General features: G+C 35.3%; 1 protein-coding gene across 2 annotated transcripts; it reads left to right on the forward strand.

The window, feature by feature from the left end:
* Positions 1-2106: 2106 nt before the first annotated feature.
* On the forward strand, positions 2107-10230 carry LOC110706014 (metal tolerance protein 11-like). Of its 2 annotated transcripts, none has more exons than XM_021883928.1 (6): positions 2107-2992; positions 4119-4228; positions 4346-4591; positions 6862-6942; positions 7088-7321; positions 9403-10230. In XM_021883928.1, the coding sequence occupies exons 1-6, from the start codon at positions 2791-2793 to the stop codon at positions 9748-9750; spliced, it is 1221 nt and encodes a 406-aa protein (XP_021739620.1). In that variant the 5' UTR covers positions 2107-2790; the 3' UTR covers positions 9751-10230. The 2 variants fall into 2 exon arrangements, with proteins under 2 accessions (XP_021739620.1, XP_021739621.1); XM_021883929.1 differs by lacking the exon at positions 2107-2992 and adding an exon at positions 3489-3680.
* Positions 10231-11217: the final 987 nt, after the last annotated feature.

The raw sequence follows: 11217 nt of genomic DNA on the forward strand, positions 1-11217 counted from the left end.
ATCAAGAGCAAAAAAGCAAGAAAAATCATGAAGGATAAACTACATTGTACTCACGAACTAAGGGTGTTCAACAATGGCAGATCGTTCGTTTCTTCACCAAATCAAGCAATTATAGAGTCAAATTGCTCATAAACTAACATACAAACATATACAAGAAAATTCATGACAAGAATTTCAATAAAAATTGAGCTAACAACGAAAACCCAATTTGAATTTTCGAAAATTTCGTGAAGAACATGTTCGAAATTCAGCAAAATTGAGAAGAGATTGAAGAAAACTTACATAGATCGGTATAGATGGGCGGGGATTATGCGGGGCTGAGACGGGGATGGATATCCACGTGGGGATGGGGCGGAGTGGTTTAGAGTTGGACCCGCCCGGGCGGGGATGGGATAATTTTCAGACCCGCCGTGGGGGTGGGGGTGGGGATGGGGATGAAAATGTGAGGAGGGGATGGGGATGGGAATGGGAATGCCGAAACCCGCCCCGCCCCATTGACATCCCTAGTAATCTTTCCATGTGCGACTTTCAATAAAAGTGAAATTCTAGCATTTAATTTAATTCCAAAATAAATTAAAAGCCTGAACCAATTAGCAAATGACAAGTGGCGTAAAACAAGGAGGGTAGGAGGGAGGACCACCAACCTTGGGGACCAAGGTTTGTCCGCCCACAAACCGGCAAGTGACAACAGCCTTAGGCAGTAAGGCTTGCTGCGTTGGTTGCCTTGTGCTCCAAGGTGAGTTGCTGCTGGGCCTTGCCGCAAGGGTTGGTTGGCAGCCAGCCTTGCTCGGCGCTACGGCCAGCCCATGCACATGCCAGCCTAGCGCGCTGGGCCTTGTTCTGGGCGGCCTTGCTACCAGCATGGCCTAGCATGTTAGCTAGGCCTCGTGCTAAGGCCACCAACCAGCACGCACAAGGCTAGCTAGCATGCTCGGCCTTTGCGGTTAGTGCCTTTGGCACGCATTTGCGCCATGGGCCTTGCCCCACTCTCGTGGTATGGCAAGGCCTTGTATTAGGCTTCCGAGCCTAGTACAATTTGTCATTCGGCTAATTTTATCGTCTAGTCAATTCCAAGAATTGACTTAACGTTTGACGCTTGGTTCCGATGCTCTAAGCTCGAAATCCGACATTTGATTACGAATTATCTTTATCGACGTATTAAAGCCTTTAGCTTAATTCATCGTCTTAGTTTGGTTGCACGCTTGGGTGTGACCCGTTGGGTTCAATCAAAGGAAAGATGTAAGATTAATTATATTAATCTCAATTATTGGAGATGGCCACTAGCCCGACTTTTCGATCACTTGACCGCACTGAATAATTAACTCTGTAATTAATTCTGAACCCTCTATCGAACTAATACACTTGTTCGAAGAACACCATTCTTTTCAGTGTAATGAATCAATAACTCTTAACATCAATATACATATAAAATTAAAGTTATTTTGTTTATTAAAAAATATAGATTATTTTGGCAAATTATTGTTATTAAATTAATATTTTAATTCATAATCTATACTAATCTATTAAAAGGCATTCCTACAAACGTCTATGTACCACTTAGACTCTTTTTCATTATGCCACGTTATAAATATATATATGAGTGTTTAGCAATTTAATGGTTGGGATAGCTTTTAGTGGTGGAAGTAGCTTTTATCAAAAGTTAGAAATATTAACTTTTGAAGTTAGAGATAGCTGTTGAAAATTTAATTTATAGTTTTACGAAAAAATATTGATTTTTATATGTAACGATTAGTCAACCGCTACTTTATCGAACACTCATATCTAAATTATCTATCTTTACAACTAACAACTTGTTGACTGCTAACAGCTTCCTACACTGCTAACAATTACAACTACAACTATCCGCTTCTTTCACAGCTATATTTTGTCGAACACGCCCTTAGTAAAAAATATTAGTGTTTAGCATTTTTTGTTAAGGAGTGGTTAAACCACTAAAAGCTTCCTAAAAACTATTCAAAAGCTAATGTCGAACACGCCGAAAATAATGATTTGAATAAGTTAAACCATTAAAAGCTATTCAAAAGCTAATGCCGAACAAGAACAAAATTTTAAAAACACAAAAAAATAAAAAAAATAAAATAAACCTATTCTTATCGCAAATATGAAATACCCCACTTCTTTTTCCCTAACATACGTTTTGTTCTTTCCTTCCATTTCTTTGTCACATCTCACATTATCCAAAACATTCATACACCACTACCACTATTATCAACAATTCAACAAACAACAACACAAAGTTTAATTATTCTAGTACAAAACTAGTAGATCATCTCAACAAATAAATAACATTAACTTACAATTTGCATCAATCACTAAATCACTCTTCAAAGCCCTCACATCTTAATCAACCACTCACCTCCTTCCACGTACCCTTTTTTTCCCACTTCATGAATATCTCCACCTTCACTCCTTTCACTCTCTTTTGATACACTCCAAATAAAAAAACAAAACCCTTCGTATCTTCTCAAATCTTCCCCACTCTCACTCTCCCATTTCCACCAACCACATCCCGCCACGTCACAACATCAACGAATCACAAAGCGCGTACCTTAAGAAGCGCGTGAGTAAACCTCTCTTCTAGCTCTTCCCCACCATTTTCTCTCTCCTCCTCAAAACTTTCCGCCTCCCACGATTTTCACAATTTCACTCACCAAACTTCCGCCCAACTCCGAAAATATCCTCCATTTTCGTAAAATACCCCTGCATTGTGGTTAAATTTTCACTTTCTACCTCTTTCTCAGTGAAGAAGAAAAACAGGAGGGAGAAAAAATGAGAGAAATGGTGAGACTAGACTTACGTCACGATGACGCTTCTGACGAACGCTTGCTTAACGATGCTGGGCCCACTAGCTACGACAATGGCGGCGCAACCGGTGACCGGTCATGGCGGTTGAACTTTGATGATTATCAAGTGTCTACTGAGCATAAGGAAAAACCGCCTCGTAAACTTCATGATTGTCTTGGAGTGTCAGGTAATTTCACTGCTTAATTTTTGAAATTTTTAAAAAAGTTTGATTATTAGTGGTAATTTGTTAATTTACTTTTGGTTTTGTTAAGGATTTTATAGTTTTTTTTGGTTGAATTTAGTTAGTTGGAGTGAATTTTGGTGGAATTGAAGGTTTTGAATGATTCGTTTACTATTTTGGTTATAATTCTTTATTTTGATTGTTTTGAGTAATTTTTTTGGTGAGATTCTTGTATTTGGATTTTCTAATAATGTTGTTTAAGTATTGGAATAGATTCTGAGTGTACTATTAGTATGTGAAATTATCTTATATAGTTTGTGATGATGCTTTTGGTGTCTTTTTGGTTAACAGTTTTGACTATATTGTGTGCTTGTATATGTAGTATATTGATATAAGTGGTATGGAGTTTTGAGTGGTCGACAGGGAATTCGACTTTTCTGGTTCGATTCCGGTCATGTCTGATTCTGAAAATTATATAGCCTTTGTAGGTTAATTATTACTTATTAGACCTATGTGGAGGTATTAGATGCTGTTTAATCAGTATAAAAGGTGTAGCTTAAGACTGCTTTGTGGTACCTGTTGAAGTTTTTGGTAGTATTGGTTTAGCTAATTCGAGTTTCACTTGTATGAAAAACAACCGCGGGCAGCTCAGGTGTGATGGAGAGGGTAGACTCAGCTCCGAAGTATGGTAATAGTAAGTTAGTTCGGTTGATTATTAGTCATTTTAATTTATTTGTTCGTTGTGTTGTTGCTTCTTGCTTCTAGTTGGCTAGTGTGTAGAACTTTGTAGTTTATGGTTAAAGGAAGTGTGTTTTGAAAATGGTCAAGTTGAAGCTATACGATTTGATGATGGAAGCAATTCTTTTATAAGGTTTACTTCTTTGGTCATATGTTTTCTGGTTGTTTAATGTTTGTATACTATAATTTAGCAGTTTGCTTCTCTTATTGGCTAGTATTTTAAAACTTCTTTGCGTTGATAGTTTAGGAAGTGCCGAATGAGCATTTTGGTATTTGTTATTTGTTTACCTTGAAGGTTGAATTGTTGTTGAGCTACTCTAGCTGAATTATTCTCATGTAATATGTATTTACTCTTTTATTACTTAATTATATCTATTTATTTTGATATGTTAAGGGCCAGAAGATGATATAGCCGAATACTATCAGCAGCAGGTAGAAATGCTGGAGGGTTTTAGTGAAATGGATGCCTTGGCTGAGCGTGGGTTTGTTCCTGGGATGTCACAGGTGTGTATGCCAACAGTTTGGCTGTCTCTACCTTAGCATGATTTATGCTAGTTTCTGCTCTTTTGAAGTGAAATGTCCTCCAGATTTGTGTCTGAGGTCACTGTTCCCCTACTGCAGGAAGAACGGGAAAGCTTGGCTAGAAGCGAAACATTTGCTATTAGGATATCAAATATCGCCAATATGATTCTTTTCATTGCAAAGGTTTATGCATCTATTAAAAGTGGTTCTTTAGCAATCATTGCGTCCACGTTGGATTCACTTCTTGATCTGCTATCGGGTTTTATACTGTGGTTCACTGCATTTTCTATGTCAACACCTAATCCATATCAATACCCCATTGGAAAGAAACGTATGCAGCCACTGGTGAGTTCTTGATTTAACTTAATTATCTTATGTGCACCTTTTGTTAATTTGTGCATGTCAAAGTATCCCTAGAGCCATCTACGTTTAAGGATGGAGTGACTAATTGAGTATAAAGGTTGTAGAAATGAGCTGCCAAACATTATCTGAAGCTGATAGACATATCTTTGAGAGTGGAATCCCTTCCTTCACAAAGGCATTGGTAGGATGATTTCGGCATACATAGGGGCATTTTGGACATTCCTAATTAAATAGGGTCTTAGGTAATAGGAATACATACTCAATTGTAAAGTATCTTTGATGGTTGAAGTAAATAAAGTTGCTTATTCCAAAAGCATTAGTTTGTGTTCCTTTGTACCTAGTGGGTTAGTAAGGGCTGTGCTTTGGAAAGCTTTTGATTTACTTTTGACTCTCCTCCTAAATCCATGTAGGCTATGGTAAAGAATCCATGTAGGCTGTATAATCTCCTACTGTTGAATGGAGTAATGCAATTTCCCCATATCTTAAAGATTTGACAAGGAATCTTGTGCTTCCTCATGCATGAAAGATGATATTGGTTGATGAATAAAGAAATTTCAATGAACTAGGACAGAGGGAGACCAGGGAGTAGTATATAGTATAATTAAAATTTTGACTTCATTGATGGCCACCCAAAAGATGCTTACTATTTCTGTCTTTGATTAACTTTGGTCTTAAAAGCTATTAGTACAAACTGTAATGGACCCAAGAGCTTGTGGGAACATCAGATTGTTTCTATTACTATATTCGACATTACCAATCCCAAACATTTTTCTCTAATTGTGGTTGATCAGCCAATAATGTTTTGTGTATTGATGAGATGCAAATCATACAATATGATTTATGCATAGTCTCACCTTGGTTGATTAGTTAAGGTAGGAATTCAGGCCCTGATAAACTGATAATGTAATTAATATCCTCTCCATTATCCTTGAACGCCCTTCAAAGAAAAAAAATATTATCTTTGTATGCAGAACATGTATAGAAGCTGGTTCCTTATTGTTTACTCCATATAACAGTAGCAGTCCTCATATTTTTTTTCCTTTTCCATTAAGGCTTCCCTCTTGTAATGGACCACCTCATTGAAATGACTCAGTGTGTCAAGAATTATGATACTGCACTCTTCACCTACTGGATGCACATTATGAACCTATGATTGTATATTATAATGTGAAACATTAATATTTGTTGGTTAGATTAGTAGTGTGGTAATTGTTATGATTTTTTATTGTTTACATATACTATGGATAGGTCATGTTAGTTTCTGTTGCTAGAAAACTATAAAGGCTAGGTTGAGTGATGTTCAATATGAATATCTCACTATAAGGCAAAACCAAGTGGGGTTAGAATTTATTTATTTATTTTCTATAAAAAATAAAGATTTTAACGTATTGATTGCTGCTCATGGTATCAGCACTTGGATACTTATTGTCATGAGCAACAAGGTGGCATTTACAGCCAAATAAAATAAATAAAAATTTGTAGTCCACTGATTTTCATCAAACAGCCATTAACACTTTGGTTTTTTTTTTTTTTTTTTTTTTTTTTTTCATAGCATCATAATACACGGAAAGGAGGGGATATGAAGTGAGAGATGTGGTTGTGATGGATAAAAGGAATAGATATGGGAGATTTGAATTATGATTCTTAGGCAAAAGGTAAGTAAAGGCTGATTTGACGAATAAATTATTAGAGGGACACAGATTTTAGTGGAAAATTAGAGGTAAATTTGAAAGGAAAAAAAAAAAAAGACTAGATTTATGATATAAGTAGAATGATTCCAAATTTTAGCAAAGGGGATTACCCTAATCGGAATGCGTAACAAATAAAATGGACCAGGGGGAGCACCATGCAGTTCTATTGTATGTATGCCTTTGAAATCTACTGCTAGATAATTTAGCTGGAGATGCATATGATATATAGTGGAAAAAAGGGGCATAATTATCCCTTCTTGTCAAGTTTGTTTAGCAAGAAGCTTAAAAATAATTTTCCGTTCTTCAACTAATATCGTAACTGTGTATACTTATCCAACACTAACAATGCTGATTTTATAGCATGCATTTTTGTCAATTTTATTTGTTTTTTTATTATTTTCTTTTATTTTGATGCTGGTAATTACATTCGTGCCTGAACTATTGAAATAGCTTGAGCTGCCTGTACTGGCTCATTTTGTTTTCTTCTAATTTGGTGGACTCAATGTCAACTTCTGTGAGAGAATCACTAATATTTAGTATATTGGAAATGTTTTTGGGCAGGGAATTCTTGTTTTTGCTTCTGTCATGGCTACGCTAGGATTGCAGATTATCTTGGAGTCTACTCGGCAGCTTTTATCTGATGTAAGTCATATTTTAAGAAGTATTTGTCATAAAGTAGATTTGTAGTTGGGTTTTTACACATCTGAATCATCATTGCTTTTGTCTATTGAACTCTCACAATTCTATCTGCTTTGCAAATGATGTACTGTTAAATTGTTTGTTTCAGGAGAGTGATTTTAGCTTGAATAAGGAACAAGAAAGCTGGCTTGTGGGCATCATGCTTTCAGTTACTGTTGTTAAACTTCTATTGGTCCTTTACTGCCGCTCTTTCACTAATGAGATAGTCAAAGCTTATGCCCAGGACCACTTCTTTGATGTTATTACAAACATAATTGGTCTTATTGCTGCTCTCCTGGCTAATTATGTTAGTGACTGGATGGATCCTGTTGGAGCTATCATTGTAAGTGCAATCAGTAATTTCTTTCTTCCATATTTTGCTTTGCAGTAAGACAGTAATTTTATCTGTAATTTAATGCCATAACCAGGTTAGATTGGATGTTTCTGGTGACTTCAAGCAATGTCTTTTTATGCTTTGCTTTTTTATCTTCTAAGTAGTTACTTATAGGAAATTCTCATGAAGAGCTGAAAGTGATTATTAAGGGTCAAAGGCATTTGCGACTTCAAGTAGTGCCTTTGTATACTATATATCGTTGTAAGTAGTTACTCCCCTTGTCTCACAACAACACCCCCTGACCACCATTTGTTTTGTTGAGTACTAGTGAATAAAAAACAAACTCCCCCTGTCTCACAACAAACACCCCCATCTCAAGTGAAATTAACCGAAAATCTAAATCCAATATTCGATTCAAAATTTTGGATACATAAACCAATATGGTTTTCATATTGAGAACTCAATTTCTCTATTAGATACTATTACGAGTATCATTTTAAAGTAACGGGTACTCGAATACTTGATAATTATTCGATAAGTATTTTTTTATTTGTATGGTCGTATGATAATTTTCTTGAAAACCATAACTCTCAAACTATTTACTATTTACATTCTAATTTAAGTACATTGAGTTGTGTTAGTAATGTAGTTTAGATCATGTGTTGATGTTGGTATTAAAGTTGGAATGATATTATAATAACTAATGAAGTTGTTTGTTTCATAACAATCTGCAAGTATTTTTGGTATATTTTCTACCTTCAAAATCAAGTTGTTGCTCACTCTCCCTACATATGTTAGTAGTTCTCACAACTACAAGAGCCTCTATGTCCTACGTCAAACCAAACAGGTTTTTAAACTTCACAAGAAAAAACTTTTCCAACAGTGCCTATCATTTTAGAAAAGTAGCTTTGTACCTCCAACCAAATAAACATTTAATATTTCCAATGCTTCAAAACAGTTTTCTGGATGCTTCAAAGCAATCGTGTTGGCTAAACTTTTGACCATTGTTTATCACCATTATGGCTTGCTCTTTGATTCGTTCCACCTTAAAAGAAAGGTTTCAATAAAGATACTTTTGCATAACGCATAAATGCACAAGGGTCAAAGTTTAGATAGGGGTCAGTCAGTTCAAACAAGTATCAATAAGATGTAAACTTATAAGGGCCAATATGTTCAATTTAATGCTAAAGAGGTAAGTTCACATAATGGGATATAAGGTGGGAAGACAGCCATATATTAGCTATAATTATAAACTACACTCATCAACTTTTTTTTTTTTTTTTTTTTTTTTTATCAGATAAAAATAACATCTTGGCAGTGTAATTATATGGATACATTAAGATAGTAGGGGTCAACTTCATAACCTTAATGTATCTCAAATATACTGTGAAACAAGTACGTAATATGATAAAACTGCTCATCACTTTCTAATGTTGAATTCAAACTTTTATGTAAACTATATGCTATACTTCATCTATTACTTTGTATTCAACTAGTGTTAGGTCTTGGATAATAGAATGGTGGTCTATACTCTATATGAAGGAAAATTCTAGAGATTCTCTTATCATCTTGTTCAGATTAAGGAGTGTGGTTTGTCCAGCTAATGTTTGAGAAGCTGGCATGCCAATGTTTAACATAGGGTTGTAGGATTCTTGAGTATTGGAATGTTGGCATGACCTCTTGAACATGTATTAGGGGTCTCTTGGAGTTTGGATGTCCTTGGTATTGTGAATATGATGTAGCTGTCTAGTAGGAGGGATGAGGTGAACTTGTTCAAAAAACGCATGATACTTGATCTTGGTATTGAGGTAAGGGTGTTTGTTTCTTTGGACATACTCAAATTCAATCTTTATTTCTTATTGAGCGAACCATAATGATTAGTATTACTGTCAGCAAGCCCATGTTACATTGTTACGTGGTTCTTTGTCAAAAAGATTCCGTATTGGTATGAAGTTCTTACAGCTCCCTTAATTCAGAGCTTTCTAATATTTTGCAAATTTGATCATGAATACATGCTTTTTCCTCCCCCTAAACTCATTATTTCGTATTAAATATACTTAAATGCTCATAGACATTTTCTCTTCTTGTAGCTTGCTTTGTACACAATACGTACTTGGTCAATGACAGTGTTGGAAAATGTCAACTCATTGGTTGGAAAATCTGCTACACCAGACTTCCTGCAGAAATTAACATACCTGTGTTGGAACCACCACAAGGCAATCCGGCACATTGATACAGTTCGAGCATACACGTTTGGATCCCACTACTTTGTCGAGGTTGACATAGTACTGCCTGCAAGCATGCCTCTGCAAGAAGCGCATGACATTGGGGAAACTTTGCAAGAGAAACTTGAACTCTTACCTGAGATTGAACGTGCTTTTGTTCACCTGGATTATGAATACACTCACAAACCTGAGCATGCTCAAGCTCATCTATGAATGTCCACAGGTGAAGGAATCATTTCCTTCTGGATTCTTTCTTTATTTATGCTGGATATGCTTGATGACGGAAGTCTGAATGTGAGATTTGGATAGTAAGTTGTCTGACTATTGAAAGGAAGAATTGACTGAACAGAGCCCGTATATGATATTTTGAAATGGGAATTGGGTGTTATGCATTCTACAATACCAGAACCATCTACCATCATCAGAACTTCGGAAGTAATGAGTAGAATGAGTTTAACTCTGAGCCGTGAAGCTGTGGAATTTCTGAATGCATAGGGAGTCAAGGTTGATAATTATAGGGAAGTTATATGCTCTGTAACCCTTTATTGTTGTATTGAGCTTCTTATCTGGTTAATGATTTTTTTGGTTCGATGTGTATATGCTATACCCAAATTCTATGTATCATGACTTTGTTCTCTCAATGTATATGATTAACTCGCATTGCATCAAACTGTTTATCCGATGATGACTAAATATTGTTTTTAGAACAACAATCATAAAAATACAACTCACCTACATGCTAGGAGGTGGGTGAGAAGCTTATATCTTACTAGTTACTACGAGTAGCTCTATATGCAAGCTCTTTGCGTGTGAAATATCATCTAGTAGTTCGACAATGTGCTTATAAAGCTGATGGCCTATCTTGCCGTATTTATTCAACTTATTTGCTAAAGTGTTTTCTAATTTGTTGCTTCTAGAGTTGAATAGAGATTCCAGGGTTGAACTTTGTCAGGATGCCCTGGAGGTATCTCATCTCCTATGCAGCATTATTTTCTGCCGAGCTGATGTCTAAACGGAAGAGGGTGCTAATTGCTACATAATTGTAGCAATAAGTATGTAATACGAATACAATATAAGTGATCTAGAAAACTCTTTCAAAAAAAAAAAAAAAAAAAAAAAAAAGAACCAAGCCCTTCTATTTTTAATAAGTGATTTATTACTAATTTTGGAAAGTTTTAACAATGTTTTAATACATTGGTCCTCACTATTGATCCCCACCATTCCATTTTTCAATATTTTCCTCACTATCTTCTCTCACTATTATAAAATTATTTAATTCTAAATTAATATCTATCGTCTCATTTATTTCTTTCTGTACAGGGGCGTGGCAAAGAAATTTGGGGTCCCTGTGCGATGATATAAAATTGGGCCTTTTTATAATTAATCGTATGAAAAAAAAAAAATACTCCTAACAACAATAAAAGACTTAAAAAAATAAGAAAATGATAAACAAAGTCCTATCGGCTATTAGAACTACATATAAGAAGGCAAGAAGCTAAAAAAGATAACTTGTACATTTTAGGAATAAATATACTTTAATCTTATCGATCCACAAATTTTTGTCAAGAATTCTCAAATTTATACGAAGTAGTTAGAGTCTTGAATTTGCAAAAAATTAAAACTATGAAGTAGAAATATAAGAATTAGGAATTTAGGATTACCTAAAAAAAAACACTAGGA

The sequence above is a fragment of the Chenopodium quinoa genome, unplaced genomic scaffold (genome assembly GCF_001683475.1).
Source record: "Chenopodium quinoa cultivar QQ74 unplaced genomic scaffold, ASM168347v1, whole genome shotgun sequence".
In the NCBI taxonomy this organism is placed as follows: domain Eukaryota; kingdom Viridiplantae; phylum Streptophyta; class Magnoliopsida; order Caryophyllales; family Amaranthaceae; genus Chenopodium; species Chenopodium quinoa.